At 31.5% G+C, this 13,731-nt stretch overlaps 1 protein-coding gene across 1 annotated transcript in view; it reads right to left on the reverse strand.

Moving 5' to 3' along the window:
• The window catches only part of LOC140445543 (lysozyme-like), a 369,487-nt gene that overhangs the window by 112,134 nt on the left and 243,622 nt on the right, over positions 1-13,731 (reverse strand). Inside the window, 2 exon segments of the mRNA XM_072537639.1 lie at positions 2,750-2,880; positions 2,883-2,915. Of these exon segments, the coding sequence (XP_072393740.1) occupies positions 2,750-2,880; positions 2,883-2,915 (164 nt within the window).

The raw sequence follows: 13,731 nt of genomic DNA on the forward strand, positions 1-13,731 counted from the left end.
CTTTTTAGAAAATTTAAATCTTTTTGAACCCAATTCTTCCAAATCTTATTCCAGACAGACTGACAGCCGAAAAAATAAGGTTTCATTAGTTTCTAATGTAAATAACCTTCAACGTCAATCTTACAACTTCCGTGCTAATTGTTTTTATTGTAAAGAGTCTAATCAGCTTATTTATGGATGTTCGAAATTTTTAACTTTAAAACACCTAGAAAGATATCAATTTTTCAAATCTAAGAAATATTGCATAAATTGCCTCAGTAACACTCATGCAATACCGCAATGTAAATCCTTAAAAAGATGCTCCACTTGTGGAAAACCTCACCACACTTATTTACATTTTGATAATCAATCAAACTCATCCCCTAGTACGCAGACTCATAATCACGTTCCAAATATAAATACGAACTCTCGTTTTAGAGGAAACAATCATGGAACAGAACCATCTAATGTACATATTGTAAATAAATCTTTGTCTCCAAATATGAACCCTGTAAGTAATGAATTTATTGAACATGCTCATCCCTCATCTCAGCAAGCTTCACTCCATACTGTATCTATTTCTGATAACATAGTTCTTTTACCTACAGCTCTTGTAAATATCAGATGTTCTAATGGTCAACAAATGATGGCAAGAGCGCTATTAGATTCTGCTAGTCAAATGAGTCTCATTGAAAGCTCCTTTGCAAAAAATTTGCAGCTGTCCTCTCGAACACAATTTGTAAATATTTCTGGGTTAGGTAGTACCAATTGTGCTGAAAGTAGAGAAGTGCTAGATATACAATTTAGTTCTCATGTTAACCCATCAATTAGTTTTAACGTTTCTTGTTCTGTTATAAACAAAATAACAAATAATCTCCCCCAATTTTCTATATCTCCTGAGGTTCTAAAATTACATGAACATATAATACCCGAACTTGCCGACCCATTTTTCTTTAAAACTGGGCCTATAAATTTACTTCTTGGTGCTGATATTTATTTTAATTTACTTAAATCTAATATTATTAATATCTGACCTAGATCCCCCTCTTTAGTTGAAACTTATCTGGGTTACGTGATCGCCGGTCCTATACCTAGAAGCCGCTTAAATTTTTCCTCAAACCAACATAATGTTTCTCATTCTTTTATTACAACTAATGATGTTCAGTTCGAAAGAGAAGATGAGTTGACCCGTCGTATGGAAAGTTTCTGGGAATTAGAAACTATTCTCACGCTTCTCAAATAGAAGCAGTTTTCAAATAACTTATTTTATTAAATAGTTAATTAAATTCAGTGTCTGTGCATCGAATATGTAAGTACCTGAAATTATTCTTTTATACAGAAGAAAATCGACAGTTTGTGTGCCAACATTTCATAAATGCCGGTCCGACAAATTACAGGGTTGCCGGATATTCAACAAACTATAAACTTTCTTGTTCTATAAATCGCATGTATTTAGCTTTAAGAACAATTAATATAAACAGTTGTGTGGTTAAGAACATTTTATATGAACATTTATGTTTTTATTATTATTAAAAAGGGTGATTTGTTGGCAATCCCGATACTACTATTTATTCATGTAAATAATACAATAAAAATATTTCTAGCTTAATTCTTATTTTAATTATTCTACTTTTAACTTTACTATCCACTATATTATTAATAATCGCAATTTTGCGACCTACTGGTCGCTGGTCCCTTCGAGGTTTTATTTATTTTTTATCTACCAAATGTAGGAAGGTGGGACTATAATTTTTCAAATATTTATTTTTAAATCAGCGAACCAGCTACCTCATCCTTTCCCCTACAAGAATTATTCTGAATAGTGGAAGTGTATACTAATCCTATCAAATTTTGTGTAGTATATATTTAAAAAATATATTTTAGTTGTTATAATTGAACATAACTATTTACATAACTATTATATTATATGGTGCAGATAAATAAATATTGATTGTCGGTAATTCGCAAAGTTCTATTTTATTTACTATTTAGTTTGTTTACTATGAATATTGGCTATGAGTACGTGTGCTTGGTTGTATAGTAATTTCCAGCCACTTTTAGTCTGCCAAAAAGTAACTAACTTCGCAAAAAAATAATTACTAAATTCACTAGACAGTTCGGACTGGGAATAACGAATCGAGTATATGTATATACTTTAAATAAGTTAAGTTTAATGTTTTTTGAATTTCAAAATTTAATGGTTTAACCTCATGTTGTAAGTTTTTGTGCTAGTTTCATACAATGTTTTTAATTTTAATTTCATTGTGTTTACTGATAAAATGATTGTAACGATATTTTAGCAATTTTCCTGGAGAAGCGAATAAATTTTGCGAAAGCTTGATAAAAGAACAAAGAGTTTTACTTATCCTGCCCTAATAATGACTGCAACCTCAAAATAAAACTTTAGTTTATATTATATATATATATATATATATATATATATATATATATATATATATATATATATATATATATATATATTATATATATATATTTATATATATTTATATATATGTGTGTGTGTGTGTGTCTGTGTAATATTCCAATCAAAAGTTGAGACTTAAAAATTTTTATGAAGCTTAAACAATATTTTATTAAAACGCGATTTATGAATATTTACACAAAAATAAGGAGAGTATTGATAAGCAAAATGTGTATAAAATAGAGGCATAACTTAACAGGAATAGAAACATTTTTGACAAATATTGATAAACTAAGGATTTACAGTTTCACTTTTAATTATATTTGGTAATATTTATTAATTAATCACCTGTTGAAATTTATGCATATATCCTTGAACAGCCAATGCAGAACAATAGGTATCAATAGCACAAGATCCATATGCATTATTGTCTTCTGATGACACGCCACTTACGGTGGGCTTTCCAGCATCTGCCCATATGCCCAGGTGATCCGAAATGGTCCACAAACGTCACCTAAAAATAACCAATACATTAATAAGGAATAATATTAGGAATACTACCACCTAATCAACTAATTTACTAAAACTAGAAAAAAATCAGGTCCGATTTTTAGTTCGTCCAAGGTTAGTTCGTTTTTTAGAAAAAGTCATTTCACTTTGTATACGGTTTTTAAAAACTAATAATAATTTGACAAATTAGACAAAAATATACTTATTTTTCCGCCACACGAGTACTTAAAATTTATATTGTTCTGAAGCTATTTTCTTGTGGCATTTTAGAATAATTACTATTTTAATGGAATGAGCCACAATTGAAGGTTAAAATAATTTTATTGACGTTTCAATCTCCACTTCAGTAAAGGAGCTGTGAGAGTTCGGGTGCAACTCTTATGGAAATGAATATGGAAAATCGCTAAGGTTCATTCTGCTCGTTTTTGACGCTTCTTGTGGTGGACGGGTACGAAGCACGACGGATTATCGGATCGTGACGTGTGAGGTATCGTTGGAAAGGGGAGGGGACGGGGAATACGTTAAGAGAAAAATGTCATGCAAACATAACGCCAAAAAGACACTACATCGCATCTTCGGTGTTATTGGACCTATTTTGACGTCCGAAGGGAATTGGATTTCGTTTATTACAGTTCATCATCTCGTCATACCAATCGCCCCATGTCGGCTACATCCTTTAACTATGCCCATACCATCTAGCACCTCTCATCGTAAAAAGACACTTCTTTAGCCTATAGCTTCTCTCTCCCTCTCTCTCTCTCTCTCTCTCTCTCTCTCTCTCTCTCTCTCTCTCTCTTCTCTCTCTCTCTCACTCTCTCTTTCGAAACAATGTATAAAAGGCGAGGTGACGCTGAAAACGGTATATAACGTACAACAACGTGTGAGGTATGACTAGCAATAGAACATGAGTAATCAAAGAACGTCTACCAATCTTACAGTATGACCAAGCCAACAAACATCCTCTATATAATCTTTACTGATTGAATACTACTATACACGAATCTCCACTTAACGTCCATTACGATACAGCACTATTATTCTGTATATGCGTATCATTTTCATGAAAATTATTGAATACAGATTGTATTGTAAGTTGCTTACTATATTTCATCTACAGCAATTCGGCTATATTATGAACATTACTGAATACAGATGTATTGTAAGTTGCATACTATATTTTATCTACAGCAAGTCAGGTAGTATTATAAAAATCACCGAATAAAAATGGTATTGTGAGTTGCATACTTTATTTTATCTATGGCAAGTCAGGTAATATTATGTTTTGTAGATTGGTATTGTGCTTAGGGTCTCTGGTAAAAAACAGAAATATATGTTGTATTAGAACAATCGTATAAAAATAGCTACATAGACTGCCTCAAAGATATGTTAGTAAGGCCAGTCAAGCAGTAATTAATGGTTAAATGTTGTAAGTATGTTAAATGTAATAAGTATGTATAACTAAATTAAACGTTAATAAAATAATGTTAGTATCGAAGTGATAAAATTCGGTATGCAAATGAAAGGTAGTTTATGTTCGGTTCGAACATAAATTTGATGAACAAAGAAAAATATTGTAACGTTTTTAAATAAAACCAGCGGTTCGAATTTATATAAATATATTTATTTATAAGTTTACAGTCCGATAGTATCTTAACAACTAAACTTCACTTCTACAAGGTATGCCTCTATATAAAAGTCACTATGACTGACTTGACTGAGCATGACTTTTTGAATGACTTTTTCCAGCCAGTATTCGATCTGTTCTAACTTTCTGACTGTTGTATTATTTTCTTGCAATTTACGATGAGTGTGACCTACGTCGCCACCATTCCAACATCTGGCCTCGGTCTCTTCGGCATCGTGTAACGAATTACTTTCCGTACAATTTCCTCCAGACGTTTATGGTTTCGTTTGTCGCTCTCTTCAGAGGTTCGTTCTCGATAGCTCCGTGAAACTTGACTAGCTGTTTCGTGCTCCAAATCAATGGCGATCGCTTCATCTAAAACTTTCGGTCTTGCTAGTCGTAAAGCTTTCTGTATTTCACTGTCTCTCAACCCATTGACGAAGCTCTATCGTAATTTCTTCCAAAATGTTGTCTGGTATCTCTGAATAAACCAACCGCGCTATACGAGCAACATCTGCTTCAAATTCTCACTTGCTCGTTGAGTTCTATTTCTTATTTGTACTTTGTAGACTTGTTGTAGATGGGCACCGTAAAGTTTGTCTAGTCGAGTGAACAAGGTCTGGTAACATTTGTCTTGACCCTTAGGAATCGATCATAGGATATCCTCAGCATTACCTCGTAAAGCAGCAGTCAAGGAAACAGCCTTTTCTTGTTCTGTCCAATGATTTTCTGTCGCAATAGCTTCAAATGTCTAAGGTATATGGACAAGAGGACTTTCCATTTTGTAGCACTTTTGTATTGGTTATCATGCTCTCTAACTGTTTGATCATCTCTTCTACTTTATCGAATGTTTTGGAAACTTCTTCGAATTTCTCATTGTTTTGAATACATACTTCGTCGAATCTTCTAGAAACATTTTCGAGTTTCTCGTCGTTTTGTCTAGCTGAGATTTTTTCTAGAAATTCTTCAATCATTTGCGAGACCTTTTCAAATTTATTATCATTTTTTTAGAAGTTTCTTTAATCATTTGAGACGTTTCATCGAATCTTTGGAAACATTCTCGAATTTTCCATCAATTATTTTAGTTAAAACGGCTTCTTCTACTAATTGAAACTGGAATGTCTCTGGGTCGTTTCCATTCTTGTTGAGAACAGTCTTCAGTCGTTCTTGGAGTATCTTCTTGGACCCGCTGCAGTCTTCATTGCGTTCTTCTAGTTGCTCACGCAACTGTTTTACTGACAGTTCTATTAGCAGTATCTTTGGTCAGGCACACACGTACTTTTGTAAATGTTCTTACAAAGATTACTACCGAATTACGCGGATATTCCCGATACTTTTTAAAAGTTCAAAAGTCTGTTTCAAAAGTCACTGCTAAATTTATTTTTTAAACAAATCAGTTAACCTCACACCGGATACCAACTGTAACGTTTTAAATAAAACGAGCGGTTCGAATTTATATAAATATATTTACTTATAAGTATATGTTCAAACAACTTTTTTTTTATTATTATGTTCAAACAACTCGTTTTATTTAAAATCGTTACAATATTTTTGTTTGTTCATCAAATTTATATTCGAACCGAACATAAACTCCCTTTCATTTACATACCGAATTTTATCGCTTTGATAGTAACATTATGTTATTACCGTTTAACTTACTTATATATACTTATTACATATAACCATTACTTACTGCTTGACTGGCCTTACTAACATATTTTTGGGGCAGTCTATGTAGCTATTTTTATACGATTGTTCTAATAAACATATATTTCTATTTTTTACCAGAGACCCGAAGCACAATACCAATCTACAAAACATAATATTACCTGACTTGCCATAGATAAAATAATGTAAGCAACTCACAATACCATTTGTATTTGGTGATTTTTATAATAGGGAGTTAAAGTGCAGGGCAAAACGTTAACGTTAACGTATAATTTGACAGCTACTCGTGCGCAGTAGAGGAATAAACACGTTTGCGTTAACGGGTCTCCGTAACCTTGCGTGCGTTTACGAATTCCCTTAACGTTATCCAAATTGTTCCGAGTATTACCGAATGTCTGTCAAATCTCCGAAAATTAAAAATTTTTTGTTGTTTTGTGATTTTAACCAAAGATCTATCTTTTGTTTGTATTATTGTAACCTAAGAATAGTGAAAAAAATCGAAAAAAATTACGGAAAACAATTTCCCAATGAATTACTACCAAAGATATGTAGAAGTACAGCATCGTCCATGTCATTATCCTCGAAATCAGATTCCCCAAACATTTCAATATTAAGGATATCTTCCATTCTGCTGTAAAAGCAATCAAAATATTTCATAAAAAATCTACCTAAACTAGTAAAAAAATATAAAAGGACACTGTCTAATTATTCAAATTTGTAAACAATCCACAACAAATCTGAGTAAAATTAAGGTTAGAAACAAACGTTAGACGTTAACGTTTTCCACCTCACAGTTAAAACGTATAGTGGCCGTAAACATAATTTCTTCACGTTTACGTTAGTGTTAACGTTTACGTGTTCCTACACTTTAACTCTCTAATATTACCTGACTTGCCGTAGATAAAATATAGTATGCAACTCACAATACATCTGTATTCAGTAATGTTCATAATTTTACCTGAATTGCTGTAGAGAAAATATAGTAAGAATACAATCTGTATTCAATAATTTTCATGAAAATGATAAGCATATACAGAATAATAGTGCTGTTTAATAATGCACGTTAAGTGGAGATCCGTGTATAGTAGTACTCAATCAGAGAAGATTATATAGAGGATGTTTGTTGGTTTGGTCATACTCTAAGTATGGTATACGTTATTTGACTAATCATGTTCTATTTCTAGTTATACCTCATACGTTGTTGTACGGTATATCGTTTTCAGCATCACCTCGTCTTTCATACATTGTTTCGAGAGAAAGGGAGAGAGAGAGAGAGAGAGAGAGAGAGGAGAGAGAGAGAGAGAGGGAGAGAGAGAGAGAGAGGGAGAAGATATAGGCTGAAGAAGTGTCTTGTTCTGAAAGCTGAAGCCGACATGTGGCGATTTGTATGACGAGATGATGAACAATAGACGAAATCCAATCCCGTTCAAACGTCAAAATAGGTCCAATAACACCAAAGATACGATATAGTGCCCTTTTGGCGTTGTGTTTGCGTTTTTTTTCTCTTAATGTATTTCCCGTCCCTCCCCTTTCCAACGATACCTCACACATCACGATCGGATAAGCCGTCGCGCCTCCACCACAAAAAGAACGCAGAATAAACCTTAGCGATTTCCCATGTTAATTTCGATAAGAGTTGCGCCCGAACTCTCACAGCCCCTTTACTCACTTCGAAAATCGTTCTTAAAATACAAACTTTTAAAAACGATTTCCGCAGTGAAGATTGAAACGTCAATAAACTTAATTTAACCTCCAATTGTGGCTTATTCCCATTAAAATAGTAATAACTTAAAATTTAATTAAGAAAGTTATATTTGACTTTGAATTAAAAGTTTGGCAAAGTGAACGATAGATTAAAAAAATTTAACTTTTCTTGAAAAAATTCATGTTTTTTTAAACAGATATTTAATTTATCAGTAATCATACTACAGCAACTCGCGCTAACCATTTTAAATAATACAACTCTTTTTGCCAATTTCCAGAATTTCAAATGATACAAGTTGCTTTGAATAATAATTAAATATCGCCCTGTATAATATTTGTTTTCTGATTCAACGACAATGCCGTTTGCATCTAAACATTCCGTATATGTATTTGGATCCTAGGACTTTTCTATTGGTCCTTTGCGGCACGCGTGCATGTTCCAACCAATTGACGACGAGGTGCCAAACACGTATATGGAATGTTAAACTTTGGTTTATAATTCATATCATCATCATCATCATCATCATGTGCAGCTTTATCAACCGTTTCCAATTACGGTGCAGCCTCCCTTATTTCAATGTTATTCTATGTTCTTATTATTATTCGACGATGTCTTAGTTATTCGTTGTTCTTATAATTTGCGCTCATTTGCGCCCATATTTTTCTATCTTGTGCTATTCGAGACCACGTTGTTCCTGTTAATTTTCTTATATCATAATCCCATCTGAGATTCGGGCGCCTCTTTGGTCTCTTAGCGTTCCTGAGGTACCACATAGTTGTTCTAGTGGTCCATCTGTTGTCTGTTCTTCTTGCTATATGTCGTGCCAATTGCTATTTCAGGGATTTTATTCTTTGGATTACATCAGTCACCTGGGTTTGCCTCCGTATCCATTCAATTCTTTTACGATCCCTCTTTGTTATCCCTAGCATACATATTTCCATTGCTCTTTGAGTTACTTGGAGTTTCGACGTTATTTCTCTCTTTAATATCCAAGTTTCACATCCATATGTCAAGACGGGTAATATGCATTGATCAAATACTCTCTTCTTGAGGTATAGTGGCATTTTGGACTTGAAGACTATGGAATTTCGTCTGAATGCTGACCACGCTTATAATAATTCATATATGGAATGGTATATGGTATACATTAGCGAGACATTATTTCTTTCACTACATTTCATACATTTGTATGAAGGTTTCGCCTTTGTGGCATTTTTAAAGACCTGCACGTGCTGTTCAGATCTTTGTTTATTTACATAATGGATTTGCCAAAAAGTTTTAAATACAGTGTTATTAATGAAAATAAGTCTCGTCAAGAATTGCAATGTCTCTGAGTTTTGAAAAGAATATAAATTTGGAGGGGAGGATCCGTCATTAGCCCGAATATACTCAGTTCCATTTTGTTACCATAAGCAAACAGATCAGACGCATATCAATTACACTGGTGTAGGACTTATTAATCCGGTTCCTTTACAATGGAATTTAAATCAAAAGTTTATCGTAAAGTTTTGAGTAGTCAATCTCGTGAAATTACAGCAAATGTGATATATTTTATGAAGCGAGAAGCGGAGGCTAAACATCCGATAATAGAAAATTCAAAAACGTGTTTCGCGCGCAACTGGTGTTAGTGTTGGTTCTGTAAAGCAAATTTCAAAGGAAATGAGATCAGTTGAAGATGGTGAAAGTGATTCGTTCCATACACCTAATATTAAAAGACAAAAAAGTGCGACCAAAACTAAGTTGGATAATATGTATAAGGAAATTCTTCGGAGATTTGTAATAAATTTTCACGTTCACGAAAAAAAAGTTCCTGCATTGAGAGGCATACACAGGAAATTTGTCATTGAAATTAATGCCACAGGATCGCATGAAAGTTTACGAAAAGTATTATATAAAATTGATTTCCCTTGGCGAAAAACTCAGACAAAGAAAAAATTGCTTATGGAAAAACCTGACATCCAACAAAAAAGGACAGCTTTTTTGCAAAGTATTAAGAGGTATTAAGTATTAAGAGGTACAAAAACGAAAATCGTCCTATGGTATACATGGACGAAACATACATCCACTCTTGTCACACATTCAATAAAAGTTGGAATGATGATTCTCACGATGGTTTGCGTAAGCCTATCTCTAAAGGACAGCGTTTAATAATATTTTATGCAGGAGGAGAAATGGGGTTCATAAAAAATTCCTACTTAAAATTTAAATCAAATTTAAAAACTGGTGATTACCATAGTCAGATGAACTTTCAAAATTATAAAAAGTGGCTAGTGGAAATGTTGATTCCGAACTTACCAGCACAAAGTGTATTAGTGATTGATAATGCTCCATACCACAATGTTCAAAGTGAACAAATATAACCACTGCATCAAAAAAAGATGAAATAAAAGAGTGGCTAAGAAAGAGAAATATAACATTAACAGATGATATGTTAAGAGCCGAGCTATACACTTTAGCAAAATTTTATCAACCTCATCATATGAAATAGATAAACTTCTAGAGGAAAATGAACATTCGGTATTACGACTACCACCTTACCATCCCGAGTTAAACCCCATTGAGTTAGTTTGGGCATCCATGAAAAACTATGTTGCACAACGGAATGTAAGTTTTAACTTTAAAGATGTGGAGGTTTTATGTGATCAATTTTTTGAGACATTTTCAGAGTATGAATGGAAATCACGGTGTGAAAATGCTAAACAGGCAGAACAGTTTTTTATGAAAAGCGCACCGGCAGTGGACTTAGTTACGGAGAACGTGATAATTAACTTGGATGATGATGATGACGACCACGATGACGCTGATAGTCATAGCGAAGATAATCTAGAAGATACAGATTCGAGTTCCGATCCAGATATTTGAGGCGTTGAACTATTGTAACGATATTTTGTAAGTATACTGTTAGAATACGGACGTTATAGAGGAAAAAGAATAATTAAACAATTTATTTTAATTTTATATTTTAATATGGTGCATACAATGCTAAAATGATCATATAAAGAAAAGATGATCGTCGATTTCTTTGCAATTTTGTGCAATATCTGTACCTATGTGAACTTTTTTATTGCTTTTAGTTTTCAAACATGTTAAATTATGTTCATATATATATACATATATATTGTTGTGATATTCAAAATTGAAGAGTAAAAATATTAAATGTACGATGAAATCAATATTTCAGAGATTATAGAAAATAAAAATACTCCGAGCTGCCTGGAATTAACCAAAGGTAATCTTAGTCATAAATAATCTTTTGTATAAATATAATAAGTGAATAGTGTGGGTACAATGAATAGAAGTTAACGATGGTTTTTCCCCATAAGCCATAAAGTGTTCAGTAATCCGGGTTTGCGCCATGAACAGGACAATAAAAATAGTTAATAAATGAATGATTTTTCGGAATATGTAAAAAATTAAGTGTCCTTGTAGAAATAATATGAATAAAGAAAGTTTGTAGGTATTTTTGATTTTATGTGGGAGTGGTATGCAAATTTCTGATTGGCCGAGAATTTGAAAAGTGGATGTGGGTGTGTATAATGAGAGGTTGAATGGATGGATAGAGGAGATGAAAGAGTTAGTGAGTTCCAGTTTCTTAAAGTGAATAGTTGGTTTTCGAGGTGGTCTCCAGGTGTAGTAAGTGAAAAGAATAAGTTGTGAGTTGGTGAAGTAAGTGTGTCCGACGGTAGCTGATCTGGTACAAATTTGTAAGTAAACTTTTCCTACTTGTATTCTACGTATCGCTGTTTATTTTGGAACGAGAGATTAAGTTTGGCGAGAGGAAAAGAGGCTGGCATCATTGGAAAGGTACGTGCATTCGAAGGAGAGCATTGAAGACACTAAATTGCAATATCTTGTTTAATATTGCCAATCACATAGGAGGCTGCTGAGAACTGATAGTTCATTTTGCATAGAACGAGGAATTGGACAACTCAAGGCAGAGGAAGCGTTTCAACGAGAGAAACATTCATAATATATTCAATTTGAGAATTTTGGGTCAAATAATATTATATCATATTAGTAACGTGTGAATAAGTTGTCGGCGGTCGAAGGAGATTAAATTTGTTCTGAGAGGGGACACGGAGCTGTGGAGAGAATTGGATAATTCATACAAATTTTTCTTGGTACAATCGATATATCAAAATTGCATTAGGAAGGACACTGAATATTATTTGATTTGTTTATGTAGAATAATAAGCTGGATTTTAGATTGAAATTGTATTATAGTATCCATGCATTATTAAAGGTTCACGTACGTAGAACGAATTTTGTTTGATAAACATTGTATGCTAATAATTTTTGGAGGTATTTTAATCAGTTATTTTAATACATTATTTTCATATCATATTATGTTGTTTTATTCCGTTATTCTTTGGACCTAACCCATCAGCTGTAAAGTATAGATATTGAAGCACGAGTAAAACCTGAGATAGCAAAATTAAAAGGTGTGATAAATCATAAATCAAAAATTTTAATAATGTTTTATATATATTTTTTGTAAAGTTTTCAAATTAAAATTCTTGATATCACATTAATATATATATATATATATATATATATATATATATATATATATATATATATATATATATATATATTTATGTTTTATACTACTACTAAAATTATATTTTGACTAGCTAAATAAATAATTTTAAATCTATTCTACTGTAGAAGCAAACAAAATTTGAAATGATTTTATTAAGAATTTGATTTGTAAATATCAATTTTTTACAATATATTTCATCTTTAAAAACAATAAAAATCGATTATTTTCGTCACATAATATTACGTGGAATAATTACTCCTAATTATTTAAATTTTAATACTTATTGAGTTCAATTGACCCTCCCCCAGTCGTAGTTTCATAACAAAATAATTTTAAAATCCGAACGCATTTGCTATCTTCTTTACTCCGAATGGGTTCTCTGTTTATTTTTCGCATCGCTAGAGTTTAAACTGAAAGACAGAGCTAACTTTGACGAACTAGTAGTCATTAGAAAAAACATTAGAAATAAAGAAGACTTATATAAATAGCTAAGTGAATATAAAAGTATTTATTTTTCAAGCTGGAAAGCTACAAAAACGAAAAAAATACTCATAACTATTTATGCAGGTAAGTTCTTATGAAATATTTTTTATTGAAATATAAATATATTCTCTTATTTAATTGCATGCTCTAATAAATTATATTTTTTTAAGTAAAACTTTTGTTTGTCATCACTTAGGCTATCAAAGATTTCTTTTAAACACCAATAAAAAAGGGAATTACTAAGGGAAATAAAAAGATCCATTATGTATGAAGTATCTTTATTAAGTTGATTAAACCAATAACATAAATTTAGATATCAAAATAAAACAAATGAACCATTTATAATTTTTTTACACAACTATTATATATATATATATATATATATATATATATATATATATATATATATATATATATATATATATATATATATATATATATATATTATATATAATAGTTGTGTAAAAAAATTATAAATGGTTCATTTGTATGACAAATAGTATGACAATATATATATATATATATATATATATATATATATATATATATATATATATATATATATATATATATATATATATATATATATATATATATATATATATATATATATATATTGTCATACTTTTTCTTTCCCAACCAAAGAAAAAAATAAATAAAAAGATCCATCGGAATAAAATTTTAAGATATCATTATAAACAAAATGTATATAGTAATTTAAGATAAGATTTAGTGTAGATAAGAATAAGAATAAGAAGAAACGACCATTATCCGTTTCAAACAAAATTATCAAAAAA

Source organism: Diabrotica undecimpunctata, chromosome 7 (assembly GCF_040954645.1).
Source record: "Diabrotica undecimpunctata isolate CICGRU chromosome 7, icDiaUnde3, whole genome shotgun sequence".
Lineage (NCBI taxonomy): Eukaryota > Metazoa > Arthropoda > Insecta > Coleoptera > Chrysomelidae > Diabrotica > Diabrotica undecimpunctata.